At 47.1% G+C, this 15,293-nt stretch overlaps 1 protein-coding gene across 1 annotated transcript; it reads right to left on the bottom strand.

Moving 5' to 3' along the window:
• Positions 1-3,755: 3,755 nt before the first annotated feature.
• Positions 3,756-10,117, bottom strand: LOC125115504 (2'-5'-oligoadenylate synthase 1-like). Its single transcript, XM_047759544.1, has 5 exons — positions 9,772-10,117; positions 8,630-8,918; positions 7,409-7,593; positions 5,081-5,313; positions 3,756-3,995 (listed from the first exon to the last, which is right to left on the bottom strand). The coding sequence occupies exons 1-5, from the start codon at positions 9,937-9,939 to the stop codon at positions 3,830-3,832; spliced, it is 1,041 nt and encodes a 346-aa protein (XP_047615500.1). The 5' UTR covers positions 9,940-10,117; the 3' UTR covers positions 3,756-3,829.
• Between the last annotated feature and the right edge of the window lie 5,176 nt (positions 10,118-15,293).

The following is a 15,293-nucleotide window of genomic DNA, read 5'->3' on the forward strand; positions in this document are numbered from 1 at the left end:
CCCGACTAGTATCCGTGAGGATGTAGGTTCGGTCTCTGGCCTTGCTCAATGGGTTAAGGATCTGGCGTTGCCGTGAGCTGGGCTGTAGGTCGCAGACCCAACTTGGATCCCTAGTTGCTGTGGCTGTGGTGCAGGCTGGTGCTACAGCTCCAATTCGACCCCTAGCCCGGGAACCTTCATATGCTGTGGGTGCCGCCCTAAAAAGACAAAATAATAAATAAATAAATAAACAAACAAATACATCAATAAAGAAAAATCACAAAATCCAGACAAGTATAAAGCCCGCTCATCATGATATAATCAAATATACCCACGGAAAATAGTTAGGTCTTCATGAAACCAACTATTCCAAAATGAAATGAAAGAAAATGTACCAAGTACAATAGCATAAAAATAAATATCGAGGAATAATAAGGCAAAAGACATGTAAGACCAACGCAGGAAAAAACAGTAACATTTCTCTCTTAAAAACAGTAATTAAAGAAGAGTAAAATTAATGGAAAGGAGCTTCATGTTTGTGGATTGGGATTTTCAGTATTACATAGCTTTCATTTTTCCTGAACTAATTTATGGAATTCTAATCAAATGCCTCCACAAAGTTGGGGGGAAATTTTGCAACCTGAGCATAATATTAACAAAGAAAGAGCCAAGAGAAGACACCGATTTTGATAAAAAGAGAAGAGAGTTTCCTAATACCAGGCTATGGGAATTAGTCAAGGTAGTATTAACTCGGTATTAAAAAGTTAGTTGTTTTTTTTTTTGCTTTGTTTTTTTTTTTTTAATCGACCAGTGGGACAAAACACAGACTCACGTGTAGATGGGCTCTGGACATAGGTCAGAGTGGCTTTGCAGAACAGTGAGGAAAGGATGGTCCCTTCAACAAATGCTGCTGGAATACTTGGGCATGCATGTAGAACCACCATTGGACCCCTACTTACCACCGTACACAAATAAATGCTGTTTTTAGCTTGTGTTTTGGTGTCATATTCATAAAATCACTGCCAAATGGAATGTCATGAAGCTTTCCTCCTATGTTTTCTTCTAGGAGTTTTACAGTTTCATGTCTCATGTTTAAGTCTCTAACTATTTTGAGTTGGCATTGGTGTATGTTGTAAGAAAGGGGTCTAACTTTATTCTTTTGCTTGTGGATGTCCAGTTTTCCCAGCTTGATTTGTTAAGGAGACTGTCCTTTCCCCGTTGTGTATTCTTGATAACCTTGCCAAAGAGTCACTGACTGTGTACGCAAAGCGCTGGCAGTAAAACAAAAATCGACAAATGGAACTACCTCTGATGAAAAACCTTCTGCACAGCAAATGGAGAAGAAAAAAAAAAAGCCAATTAGGATGCAAAGGTAACCTACAGAAAGGGAGAAAAATATTTGCAAACTATAAATCTGATAAGGGGTCGACTCCAAACGAATAAGGAGCTTGGAAAACTCAGTTGCAAAAGAACAAATACACTGATTAAATAATGGACTAAGGACTTGAATAGTTATGTCTCCAAAGAAGCTTTACAAATGGCCAACAGGTACATGAAAAGATGTTCAACATTCTGAACCATCAGGGAAATGAAAATCAAAATCATGAGATACCTCTTACACCTGTTAGCATAGCTATTCTATATTCTATATATATACACACACATATTGGTGAGGATATGGAGGGCCTGGAACTCTGGACCACTGTTGGTGGGCATGCAAATTGGTGCAGCCACTCTGGAAAGAGTATGGGAATTCCTTAAAAATTAAAAATAGTACTGCCATATGATCTATGTGGTTTTCAATTAAGCAATGAATTATTCATTCAACTAGTCTACCAACGACTGTGGCATTCTTTATCATTGTGAAGCACTCTCAGAAAACAACACGAGCAGATTACCCGGGGGTTATATGCCATGTGGCCATTACATGTGATTCCAAAATGTTCCTCCTCTCATCACGGAGCCATGTCTGCAATAAACATGACAATGCAGGTAACCAAACCCTACAGGGAGTGGAATTCCATTTTTAGGAAAACTCCACATAGAGAGAGAGATGGGCAGAGTTGGAGAAAAGAGGGGAGACTTAGGTCCCACATTTTAACAGGCTGGAGGGAGAGGCTGTGGGAGTCTTCTTCTTTTTGTAAAACGATATTTATCTTGCTAACATTAAAGACAATAACCAACTATGGTCCTCACAGATGCCTAGACACAGGAGACGCAGCCTGCCACATGGGGCTGCATGGGAAGCACCAGGGTCTTTCACGAGGCAGAGCGAGTTAGAGGACAAGCTGGACAAGCGCCTTTATGGGATCTTCTGGGAAAGGCAAGACAATGCAAGGCAGGGAAAGCAGTCTTTGGGTGGGTTAGTCTGAATCGCTGAAGTGGCCTCTGGAGAGTAGGGGTTTCCCAAGTCATCTTGTACTGGTCCTGGGATGAGTGGGGCCGGTTGGACTGTGGTCCAGGGTGGCTCTCAGTCTGGGCTGTGCTTAGGAAAGGCCAGCTCTCAGGTGAGTTGTTGGCTGTGTCTAAGAAGCAGCCAGGCCCGTGAGGGGCCGGCCCTCCAGGATCAGCAAGGTCCCAGATGGCAAAGCCTCAGAACGTACAAAAACAGAAAGGCATAAACACAGAAGCACCGGCCAAGGAGCAGGTATGAGGTTTGAGATGGGGTGGAGAGAGGGTGAGAGGGTGGCTTCTTCTAGGAGCTACCTCGCAGGCAGTGACATTGAGTGAGAAGAGGTAATGAACGGAGCACGGCCAGGACGGCGCCTCAGATCTTCGGCACAGCCCGGATTTGCTGAACAGCCCACACCTACCTTGAAGGTGGCAGTGGAAGTGGTCGTGTTGGTTTGGGTAGCTCCAGGAAGCAGATGCTAGTGCTGGATTAAATGTGGGTCATTTGGATCGGGGGAAACACATGAGAGGAAGGGATCAGGGAGCAGGGAAAGGCTGGGAAAGCTGATATCTGGGATCTAGTCTGACTCTGGGTGAAGAAAAGATGAAAGGACCGTTGGCTTTGCCATCTGGGAAAGGTCCAGCAAGGCCAGGGGGCAGTCCTTTCGCCAATGTCACAGGTCAGAGGAGCCCGTCTCCCAGGAATGGGGCTGCAGGTAGGCAGGGTGGCTTCGGTGTAAAATGTATAGGGATCTGAGAGCGCAGCAGCTGAGGCGCTTGGTTGATTATGCTCCCTCTTAGCTGGGGCTCTGCTGCATTCCATCTCGTGGTCACCGAAGGGGAAACATAAAAATTTGATGTACGAAGATGCTGCAGTGACTTCAGAGCGTGAGCATGAGCTTCTGAGCATGAGCTTCAGAGCAAGAAGGACTAGGATTCAAGCTCAGACTCTCATCTCTTATTAACCAGGTGATGCTGAGTGCATGTCCCAATCTCAATTTATTATAATGAGAATAAGGAAAAAAAAACCCCATCTCACAAGAATGCTGTATGATTCAAAGGAGGAAGGCTAACATGGAAACGCCAAAGGCTGCTTTCCAGCCACTTAGGTGACCAGTGACTCAGGTGGTTAAGAACACGCTTGATCTTTTGTGCTTGATCTTGTGTACACACATGGGTTTTTATATAATGGACTTTTGTAAGTGAAATGTTGCTTTTGGTGCCAAGACTGTGTGACAGTCTCACAATGATAATTGGTAAGCCTACTATCTGACCCACCGATTCCTTCTAGGGCAGAACCTTCCAACAGAAATATACTGCAAACCACATGTATAACTTAAAATTTCTAGCAACCACATGAAAAGAGTAAAAAGACAGAGATGAAATTCAATTTGAGTTAATACACTATTTCTAGAATTGTTATTTCAACATGCAATCAATATCAGGTTACATGAAGGAATCAGATTTTCTCCAGCATGGTCCAGGCGCCAACCAGAGACCCATCCAGATTCTTGCAGCATGGGTACCCCAGCCAGACTCCAGCCTCTTGTGCCAGCCGCTGCCAGCTGTGTGTGTCTCCACCACCAACGTTGCCTGTAGGGTCAGCCGGGTCCAGAATCACAGGCCTGAAGAGCAACAGTTAGATAGAGAGAGATGAGTACTTGGGCTGTGTCTGGGTGTCTAGGGCTCCTGGCAGAGCAAAATCCCAACCTTGGGCAGACTGGGACTCAGGGCAGCAGGAGGGGCCCAGCAGGGCACCGCTCCTTGGTATGTGTCCTGGTGCCCTGCCCTGTGAAAGGGCAGTGAGCAGAAGGAAGAGCCTTGCATTTGGGCCTTGATAGACTTGGCTTTGAATTTCATTTCTCACCCTGATTGGTGAGACTTACAGTGAGATTCACCCTGAATCTCGAATCCTCAGTATCCTCACCTGTGAAATGAGGAGGCTTGCACATACTTCCCTCAAAGGACGTTGTATGAGGAGCTAGACAAGCAAGTGGAATGCTCAGCACAGTAACTGGAACATAATAAGGCGTCAATACATGTCAGTGGTTTTTTTTTTTTTGTTTGTTTGTTTTCCCCAGGGCTGCACCTGAGGCATATGGAGGTTCCCAGGCTAGGGGTCGAATCAGAGCTGTAGCTGCTGGCCTACGCCACAGCCACGGCAATGCCAGATCCGAGCCATGTCTGCGACCTACACCACGGCTCACAACAATTCCAGATCCTTAACCCACTGAGCATGGCCAGGGATCCAACCTGCGTCCTCATGGATGCTAGTCAGACTCGTTAAGCGCTGAGCGCCCACGGGACCTCCACATGTCAGTTTTGAAAAGCAACATTTTACACTCCTATTAGAGTGTGTTAGTCTTACAGCAAGCTCTTAGTTCCTGGGAACAATTATTATCATTGCTGTGGCTATTGTTCTTTCAGTCACATTTCAGCTCTTCCACCCATTTTATTGTTGAGGCTTGGGCAAGCGCTTATTTCTCCAAACGTCAGTCATCTTGTAGAGTGGGTAGCATAGTGCTTGCCTCACAGGCTTGGAGGTTATTATTATTTAAACCAGATGGTAGGAGTAAAGAGCCCAGAACAGGGACTGGAAGGCCATGATCAATAAATGTGGAACCGTCCCACCTGCTCCCTTTCCAAGCTGCCACAGCTGTAATCAGAGGTTCATTTATGGGGGGAGCCGAGCCATGCGGGGATAGAGTACCTGGGTTTCTTGAGTTGCTGGAGCAGATATCGTCCGATGACAGGGTCTGTAAAGTCATAATATGCTTCCCAGAAGATGCAAAGCTTCTGATGCTTTAGGACTAATTCCAAAACAGTCTGAAATCCCTGAGCTGTGCTAAAATCTGTTTTCCTGCTTCCTTGCTCCCATGCATAGACTGTCAGGAGCTCCAGGGCATACTGTGGGGGCAGTTTATTTCCATGAGTCTCCTTACACTGAGAAAGGGAAACAAAATTAGAAAAATGGGTTTGTTCAGCTTTTGTGTAAAGAAGAGTTAATGCCTATTCTTCTCAAACTGTTCCAAAAAATTGGAAGAGACGATTTCAAACTCATTCTATGAAAACAGTACCCTGATACTAAAACCAGACAGAGATACGACAAAAAAAGAAAATTATAGGCCTGATGATCATAGAGGCAAAAATCCTCCGCAAAATATTAGCAAAGCGAATTCAGCAATGTCTTAAAAGATCATCCACTGTGAAGAGCTGGTTACATGCCAGGGATGCAAGGATGGCTCAATAGCCACAAATCAAGCAATTGGATAAAAAGCATGTGATCATCTCCACAGATGTGGAAAAAATACTTGAGAAAACCCAACATCCATTAATTATACAAATTCTCAACAAAGTGGGTTTGGAGGGAAGGTAACACAGTATTGGCCATATATGATCCACCCACAGATAATATCCTACTCAATGGCGAAAGGCTGAAAGCTTGTCTTTTAAGGTCAGGAACAGGACAAACATGCCCACTCTCCCCATGTTTAGTAAACATAGTATTGGAGGTCTTGTTCCTTGACATGAAAAAGAAACAAAATGAATCCAAATTAAACAAGGAAGAAGTTAAAACTGTCACTATCTGCAGATGTCATAATAATATATATTGAAATCCCTTGAAACTCCACCAAAAAACTTCTAGAACTAATTACAGGAATATTATAGGATACAAACAAAATACAAGGAAGTTGGTTGCATTTCTCTGTGTGAAAAGCAAGCTATCAGAAAGAGAAATTTTAAAATTGTCCCATTTACAAGTACATCAAAAAAGAATAAAAAACTAGGAGTAAGTTTAGCTGCAGAGGTAAAAGACCTGTACCCCGAAGCGTATGATACTTTGATGAAAGAAATTTAAGATGACAATAATAAATGGAGAGATACACCATGCTCGTGGATTTGAGGAATTAATATTGCTCAGTGTGCATACTACCCAAGCAATCTGCATGTGAGGGACCACAGTATGTGATGTACCATTGCTGTGCCATCTTCCTCTTTGCAAGTGAGAAAACAGGAAGCATAAGAGATTAAGTCACTTGCCCAAATTCAGACAGCTTGGAAGTGGACATAAAGGTGTGCATGTGTGTGTGTTTGTGGTCATAGCACTTATGCAATCAACAGTTCTTTACAGAGTATCTGTTATGTGCTAGGCACTGCTCTCATGTCTGGGGATACAGCAGTGAATAAAATACACAAATCTCTTTTCACGTGTACATTTCAGTGGGGAGTCAGCCAATAAACTAATAAATAAGCACATGTAAAGGCCCTGAGGCTGGAGCAGAATTTCCTTTTTGGAAGATTAATGAGGAGGAGAGCATGGCCTTGGGGAGTGGTGGGGAGCAGGGACAGGCGTTCAGAGAGGTTAAGGGCAGATCCTGTGAGCCTCCTGAGAAGACTTGGATCAGGAAGTGAGTGACAGAGCGGGTGACAGTTGATGACAATGAAGGATATAGTTTAGATAAAGACCAAGTCGTTTGCAGACTGGTTGGATGGGTGTGTTTGTGTGTGTGTGTGGAAGAGAGAAGAACGAATGATGGTTTAGTCGGGAGTAACTGAAAGGATGGGGTTCTCTGTCATTTCCCAATGTGGGAAGATCAGGAGGAATGAGGGACCTGGGTTCACTGGCACCTGTCCTGGGCCCTACCCTTCTCCCCTCTCCCCCCACTCCCCCCCCCGCCCCCACCTCCACAACCTCTGCTCCTCCATCTTCTTCCCCTCATCCTCTCCTTCCTTGCTCCCTGCCCTCTCCCCTCCGTCATGCTCCTTCCCTCCTCTCCATTTCTCTGTTCACTTCCTCCTACCTCCCACATCCTTCCTGGTCCCTCTTCTCCTTCCTCTCCTCCCGACACCTCTCTCCTCCCGTCACCTCTCTCCTCCCGTCACTTCTTTTCTCCCGCTTCCCACTGTCTCATCCTTGCTTTCTCCCCACATCCCTCCCTCCTCCTTGCCCCCACCCTGGGACCTCACTCTCTTCCTTCTCTCCCTCCTCCTCCCCCTCCTCCTCCTCGGCTCTCTGTCTAGAAGGGACCCACCATACCTTTCGGTACCAGTGCTTGACAAGGCGGATGAGGCTCTTCAGCTTGGTTGGACGGTCCCTCAGGAAGTCTCGCTGCAGCTCCGTGAAGCAGGTGGAAAACTCGCCCTCTTTCCCTAGGGACTTGCACTCTTGGATAAGCTGGACGTAGATTTCCGGGTTGGGTTTGTAGCCCGGGGTCCACTGACCTGTTGGGAATGAAGCCATAATGTGCAGAGGCCGGCTTTTCTCTGAGGTTCCTTCAGTCACCCTGGGGGTGGGGTGGGGTGGGTGGGGGGAGACAAGCTCCCTGGCCCCAGGGTGCAGTGGAAAGGCCAGCAAGCCCCGAGCCAGGAGGCCTGAAGTCCATCCCTAGTGTCCCCTCTCCCATCGCCCCTGCTGTCACCCCACCCAAGCCATCATCACCTCTCTCCTGGACACAGCAGACCTGGCAGCAGCCTCCTCGCTGGGTCCTTCACAGCCCACTCTCCACCCAGGGCCCCCAGGGGCCTTTAAAACCTAATCATTCCACTCTTGCCTCCCATCTGGATCAGACCCTAAGTCCTCACAGTGGCCCAGGAGCTTTGGTGTGACCTGTCTCCCGCCGCCCCTCCCACCTCACCTCCCTGCCTTGATCCCTTTGCCGCTCACTCCCCTGGTTGTGTCTCTTCCTCAGATATGCCAACCTCGGAGTTCCCATCATGGTGCGTGGAAACGAATCCGACTAGGAGCCATGCGGTTGCAGGGTCGATCCCTGGCCTCGCTCAGTGGGTTAAGGATCCAGCGTTGCTGTGGCTGTGGTGTAGGCCAGCAGCTGTAGCTGCCGTTCGACCCCTAGCCTGGGAACCTCCACATGCTGCAGGTGTGGCCCTAAAAAGACCAAAAACGACACACACACACACACACAAGCCAACCTCATGCTTGTCCTAGGGCCTTTGGCCTTTTGCCGTTGCCTCTTCCTGGAACCCCCAGATCTTTCTGGCTTGGTTGCTTCTCCTCCCTCGGGCCTCAGGTTCAATGTCACCTCCCTTGGATCCAACCCCTGCCACAGCAGTGACCCGAGCTGCTTCAGTGACAATGCCAGACCTTAACCCTGGGTGCTACAGAGAACTCCAAGACACCCTGTCTTAATAGGACTCTCAGTATGAGAGATTTCTGCTCAGAAACACGAAGAGAGACAGAGGGAGAGGAAGAGGCCCTGACATAGGACAAAGGCTGAGACGCCTTGCGGCTGGGAGCACTCACCCAGGGCATCAAAGGCGGGCAGGACATCAAACTCCACCTCCTCCTGGAGCTGGGGGGAGCTGAGCACGAAGCTGAGGGCACGGGGGTTCTCCCATCGTGGACTCTGGACCTCAAACGTCACTTTAAACTTTTGTTCTCTTTGACAGGCTTCCAGCTGTCTCCGAATTTCCTGGATGAATTCTCCTCGGCGCCGAAGCTGATCCTCAAAACTTGTGAGCTTGGTGAGGAAGACGACGAGGTCAGCATCTGATCGGCCCCTGAGGGTCGTGCCTTTGCCCGAGGAGCCACCCTAAGGCAGGTGATGAGAAAGAGAACAGACGTTGATTGTTGAGCAGAGCCTCCCTGAGCAAAATGCTGAGCACAGTCGCTAAGAGTGCTTGCCCCTGTCCTGAAGGCCTTCCCAGTCTCAACTCCTCGAATGTGCACAAGGACCCTGGGACGCCGCTGCTCCCAATAGCTGCTCCCATATCCAGAGAAGGAAACAGACGCTGAGAGAGAGGATGTGTCAGCCCCCTCACACAGCTAGTAGGGGGCAGAGATGCGGTTCACAGGCAACCTGGTTGCCTTTTCCCAGGGCCTGTGTTCTGTCCTCCCTGTCTTTTTTGATCCCATATCACGAGTGGGTATGCACACTGACTGGCCCATGCAGGGTGGGTGACACGCCTTATTTCACTTGATCTGCGAGCCCTAGAAGGTACTGGGACTTATGGGTGAGGAAACTGGGACACAGAGAGGGTAAGTAAGTGAGTTGCCAAGATTTCACAGCCGGTAGGGGCTGTCTGCCTTCCCAGCTTACGCTCCTCACCAGCTCAGGGCTGTGCAGAAATGGTGATTCCCAGCCCGGTCACTGGTGAGCAGACCGAGGCAAGAGCTGGCTGCCCTAGTCCTGTCTCTGAAGTGGGCGTGACAGAGACGGGTCACAAAGTGCACCCGGGCATGTGGTAGACACTCCCAGATGGAGGCCCTCACCCCAGAAGCTGCTTCCTCCTCCAAGCTGTGCTTACATATTTGTATTTGTCGTGGAGCAGGCAGAAGCCACGAGCCCCAGGCACCTCAAGGTCTTGCTGTCTGTCTGTCTGTGTCTGTGGCCAGAGAGACATTCATTTCGCCACCTTCTCCCGGCCAGGCAGTCCCAGGCTCACCTTCACAACTTTGGAGACGCGAACAGGGTGGGCGGTCCCCTGGAAGCACCTCTCCTTCAGGAAACTGCAGATGATGTCGATGGCTTCCTTGACCTGCGTTCGGAAAAGCGTGTTTGGCAGGAGGTGGTCTTTGATGAACTTGTCTAGGTCCCTAGGAGGGGTATCCATCTCGGCGCTGGGGCAGGAGAGCGGTTGGGGGAATGGAGCGGCGAGCTGGCTGTCTGAACCTGTTGGCCTGTCTGTCTTCTTCTGCCTGAGTTTGGGCTGCTGTAGATTTCACTTCCTTGGAAGGGAGGATCCCTGCTCTGAGTTTGGCCTGGGATAAGTTTCATTTCCTTGGAAGGGCGGAGCTCTTCCCTGAGTCTGGGCTGTTGTAAGTTTTATTTCCTTGGGAGGGAGGAGCTCTGCTCTGAGTCTGGGCCGCTGTGAGGTTTCATTTCCTTGGAAGGAAGGAACTCTGCCCTGAGTCTCTGGGTCTCTGCAAATCGAACACTCCTTTGATCCCGAATTCTGTCCTAGCTCCCACCTCTTTCCTCCACTCTCCCCGACGAGTACTCTCTGCCTTCAACAGGCAGCCCAGAACCTCTGGTCTTCATTCAGACTGTACTCTGAAAAGGTCCTCTGTTAACATCCATCAGTACTTCCCCCAAGAGTAATCTGGAGTAAAAACAGGTTTTTTGTTTCCTCATCCTCTTTCTTTGTTGCTGATGAAACTATTTTATAATCTATAGTCTTTGCAGCAGTGCATTTATATTGCAAACAGAAACAAAGTCAGAGCGATCAGGAAGCATAAAGACCACCTCTGGTCCTCAACCTCAAAGACTACAGCTGCAAGTACTTTGGTGTAGAGCTTTGCAGACATTTTTCTAGAATATCCACACGTACACACAAACACTTATACTCCCTTTTCTTTTTGTTTTTTTAAACGGTTGCACCTGCTGCATATGGAAGGTCCCAGGCCAGGGGTGAAATGGGAGCTACCTCTGCAGGCCTAAGGCACATCCCCAGCAACTGCAGATCAGAGCCTCATCCGCAACCTATGCAGTAGCTTGCGGTAACACGGGATCTTTAACTCACTGAGGGAGGCCAGGGATGGAACCCGCATCCTAATGGACATTCTGTCAGGTTCTTAACCCTCTGTGCCACAATGGAAACTCCTCTTTTTGGTTTTAAATGCATGACCCTGTACTTTTTACTTTTCATTTAATAGACTTTGTTTATTTATTTATTTATTTATTTATTTATTTATTTATTTATTTATTGTCTTTTTGCCATTTCTTGGGCTGCTCCCACGGCATATGGAGGTTCCAAGGCTAGGGGTCGAATCGGAGCTGTAGCCGCCAGCCTACACCACAGCCACAGCAACGTGGGATCCGAGCCGCGTTTCTGCGACCCACATCACAGCTCACGGCAACGCCGGATCCTTAACCCACTGAGCAAGGCCAGGGATCGAACCCGCTACCTCGTGGTTCCTGGTCGGATTCGTTAACCACTGAACCATGACGGGAACTCCAGACTTTATTTTTTAAAGCCTTTTTAGTTTGGAAGCTGTCCTTAGTTGTGCTGCTTTGAACACAAGTGTAATGGGGCTTGCCTCAGAGTTCCATTGTGACCTTGGGCAATTCTGACTTTAAAAATCTTTATTGGATCCAAAATTGGCTAATGGTCTCCTGCTCCCTTTTTCACAAGGGCCAGCAGGGCAGCTGTGTCCCTGGCGGTTGCTGTAACTCCACTTGTTTGGAGGGTTGGGTTGGTGGGGAGAATTTTTAAGAAGAGCAATTTGCACCGTGGCTGGAATTTAAGGGTGCAAGGCGGGAGCATCTGAGCTAATGTTCTCATAGCACCACATGAGAAAATTATACCAATTGATTAGAAATCAGATTCCCCACTGACATGTGTTCTCCTGTTAACTACATCCTCATTCATGGAAAACCTGGAGCTCGGTCCACTCTGGCCAGATTTTTAGCCATGACCTTAAGGGAAGCATTGCTTTCTATTATCTGAGCCAGTGGGGGGTGGGCATGGGGAGGGGCGGAGGGAGGGTCTCCCAGGACGGAGAGATCCTTAATAAACACTCTGTGACATGAGTAAGATAGTGATGGTGATTATTTATAACCACATTGGCAGGTATTTACTAAGCACTTCCTATGAAGTAGACTCCACAAAAGGGCACCTCTCAGTCCCCCAACTGCAGGGGACAGATCTATGCTGCCCCATGGTCAGGAAGATAAAGTTTACACTCTTTGCCATACATCAAACCAGTTTGGCCTGGTGGGGGTTCCATAAGCAATGTCTGGCCCCCAGATTGTGCCAATTTGCTGTTTACTGTTGCTCTCAGGGTTTAATCAAGACGCCCCAGGAGAGACACTGTGATCTCCTCCCCACTGGAAGGGGCGCCTCCGTTTGGTAAGACTCTCAAGCTGCGGGTGTTTTCTGCTCAGAAATATGAACAGAGAGAGAAAGGAGCCCTGATACAGGACAAAGGCTGAGACCCCTTGTGCCTGGGAGCGTTCAGCCAGGGCGAGGAAGGCAGGGAGTACCTCAAACTGCACCCCCAGTGGAGGTGGGGCACCTGAGCCCAGGGCATCTCAGAGAACTCCACCCTCATCTCTTGCCTCAACCTCACTTCTTCCCAGTTTCGTTTCCTCAGCAGGAATTTGCTTGGAACGCAGACTTTCCTCCTGGGAATCTGGAGGAATTTATGATTCGGGTGCTTCCAATTTCATAGGAGCATTTCCAGTAGCCCTGACACTCTGCTCATCTGTCTCCAGACCTCCTGAATTTGGACTTGAACCAGTAGCTCCAAATTGCAGTGCAGCACCCCAGAGCTTTCTGCAACCTGGGTCTCCCAGCTTTGTACAAACTATCAGAGCTCAGCTGACAAATACTTACCAAAGAAAGAACGTTCTGAGAGAAAATTGCTTTACACGATACAAATGCACAGCAGAATAAAGTAAAATCAGGAGTTCCCGTCGTGGTTCAGCAGTTAACAAGCCCGACTAGTATCCGTGAGGATGTAGGTTCGGTCCCTGGCCTTGCTCAATGGGTTAAGGATCTGGCGTTGCCATGAGCTGGGCTGTAGGTCGCAGACCCGACTTGGATCCCTAGTTGCTGTGGCTGTGGTGCAGGCTGGTGCTACAGCTCCAATTCGACCCCTAGCCCGGGAACCTTCATATGCTGTGGGTGCCGCCCTAAAAAGACAAAATAATAAATAAATAAATAAACAAACAAATACATCAATAAAGAAAAATCACAAAATCCAGACAAGTATAAAGCCCGCTCATCATGATATAATCAAATATACCCACGGAAAATAGTTAGGTCTTCATGAAACCAACCATTCCAAAATGAAATGAAAGAAAATGTACCAAGTACAATAGCATAAAAATAAATATAGAGGAATAATAAGGCAAAAGACATGTAAGACCAACGCAGGAAAAAACAGTAACATTTCTCTCTTAAAAACAGTAATTAAAGAAGAGTAAAATTAATGGAAAGGAGCTTCACGTTTGTGGATTGGGATTTTCAGTATTACATAGCTGTCATTTTTCCTGAACTAATTTATGGAATTCTAATCAAATGCCTCCACAAAGTTGGGGGGAAATTTTGCAACCTGAGCATAATATTAACAAAGAAAGAGCCAAGAGAAGACACCGATTTTGATAAAAAGAGAAGAGAGTTTCCTAATACCAGGCTATGGGAATTAGTCAAGGTAGTATTAACTCGGTATTAAAAAGTTAGTTGTTTTTTTTTTTTTGCTTTGTTTTTTTTTTTTTTAATCGACCAGTGGGACAAAACACAGACTCACGTGTAGATGGGCTCTGGACATAGGTCAGAGTGGCTTTGCAGAACAGTGAGGAAAGGATGGTCCCTTCAACAAATGCTGCTGGAATACTTGGGCATGCATGTAGAACCACCATTGGACCCCTACTTCCCACCGTACACAAATAAATGCTGTTTTTAGCTTGTGTTTTGGTGTCATATTCATAAAATCACTGCCAAATGGAATGTCATGAAGCTTTCCTCCTATGTTTTCTTCTAGGAGTTTTACAGTTTCATGTCTCATGTTTAAGTCTCTAACTATTTTGAGTTGGCATTGGTGTATGTTGTAAGAAAGGGGTCTAACTTTATTCTTTTGCTTGTGGATGTCCAGTTTTCCCAGCTTGATTTGTTAAGGAGACTGTCCTTTCCCCGTTGTGTATTCTTGATAACCTTGCCAAAGAGTCACTGACTGTGTACGCAAAGCGCTGGCAGTAAAACAAAAATCGACAAATGGAACTACCTCTGATGAAAAACCTTCTGCACAGCAAATGGAGAAGAAAAAAAAAAAAAAGCCAATTAGGATGCAAAGGTAACCTACAGAAAGGGAGAAAAATATTTGCAAACTATAAATCTGATAAGGGGTCAACTCCAAACGAATAAGGAGCTTGGAAAACTCAGTTGCAAAAGAACAAATACACTGATTAAATAATGGACTAAGGACTTGAATAGTTATGTCTCCAAAGAAGCTTTACAAATGGCCAACAGGTACATGAAAAGATGTTCAACATTCTGAACCATCAGGGAAATGAAAATCAAAATCATGAGATACCTCTTACACCTGTTAGCATAGCTATTCTATATTCTATATATATACACACACATATTGGTGAGGATATGGAGGGCCTGGAACTCTGGACCACTGTTGGTGGGCATGCAAATTGGTGCAGCCACTCTGGAAAGAGTATGGGAATTCCTTAAAAATTAAAAATAGTACTGCCATATGATCTATGTGGTTTTCAATTAAGCAATGAATTATTCATTCAACTAGTCTACCAACGACTGTGGCATTCTTTATCATTGTGAAGCACTCTCAGAAAACAACACGAGCAGATTACCCGGGGGTTATATGCCATGTGGCCATTACATGTGATTCCAAAATGTTCCTCCTCTCATCACGGAGCCATGTCTGCAATAAACATGACAATGCAGGTAACCAAACCCTACAGGGAGTGGAATTCCATTTTTAGGAAAACTCCACATAGAGAGAGAGATGGGCAGATTTGGAGAAAAGAGGGGAGACTTAGGTCCCACATTTTAACAGGCTGGAGGGAGAGGCTGTGGGAGTCTTCTTCTTTTTGTAAAACGATATTTATCTTGCTAACATTAAAGACAATAACCAACTATGGTCCTCACAGATGCCTAGACACAGGAGACGCAGCCTGCCACATGGGGCTGCATGGGAAGCACCAGGGTCTTTCACGAGGCAGAGCGAGTTAGAGGACAAGCTGGACAAGCGCCTTTATGGGATCTTCTGGGAAAGGCAAGACAATGCAAGGCAGGGAAAGCAGTCTTTGGGTGGGTTAGTCTGAATCGCTGAAGTGGCCTCTGGAGAGTAGGGGTTTCCCAAGTCATCTGGTACTGGTCCTGGGATGAGTGGGGCCGGTTGGACTGTGGTCCAGGGTGGCTCTCAGTCTGGGCTGTGCTTAGGAAAGGCCAGCTCTCAGGTGAGTTGTTGGCTGTGTCTAAGAAGCAGCCAGGCC

The sequence above is a fragment of the Phacochoerus africanus genome, chromosome 15 (assembly GCF_016906955.1).
Source record: "Phacochoerus africanus isolate WHEZ1 chromosome 15, ROS_Pafr_v1, whole genome shotgun sequence".
Taxonomy (NCBI): domain Eukaryota; kingdom Metazoa; phylum Chordata; class Mammalia; order Artiodactyla; family Suidae; genus Phacochoerus; species Phacochoerus africanus.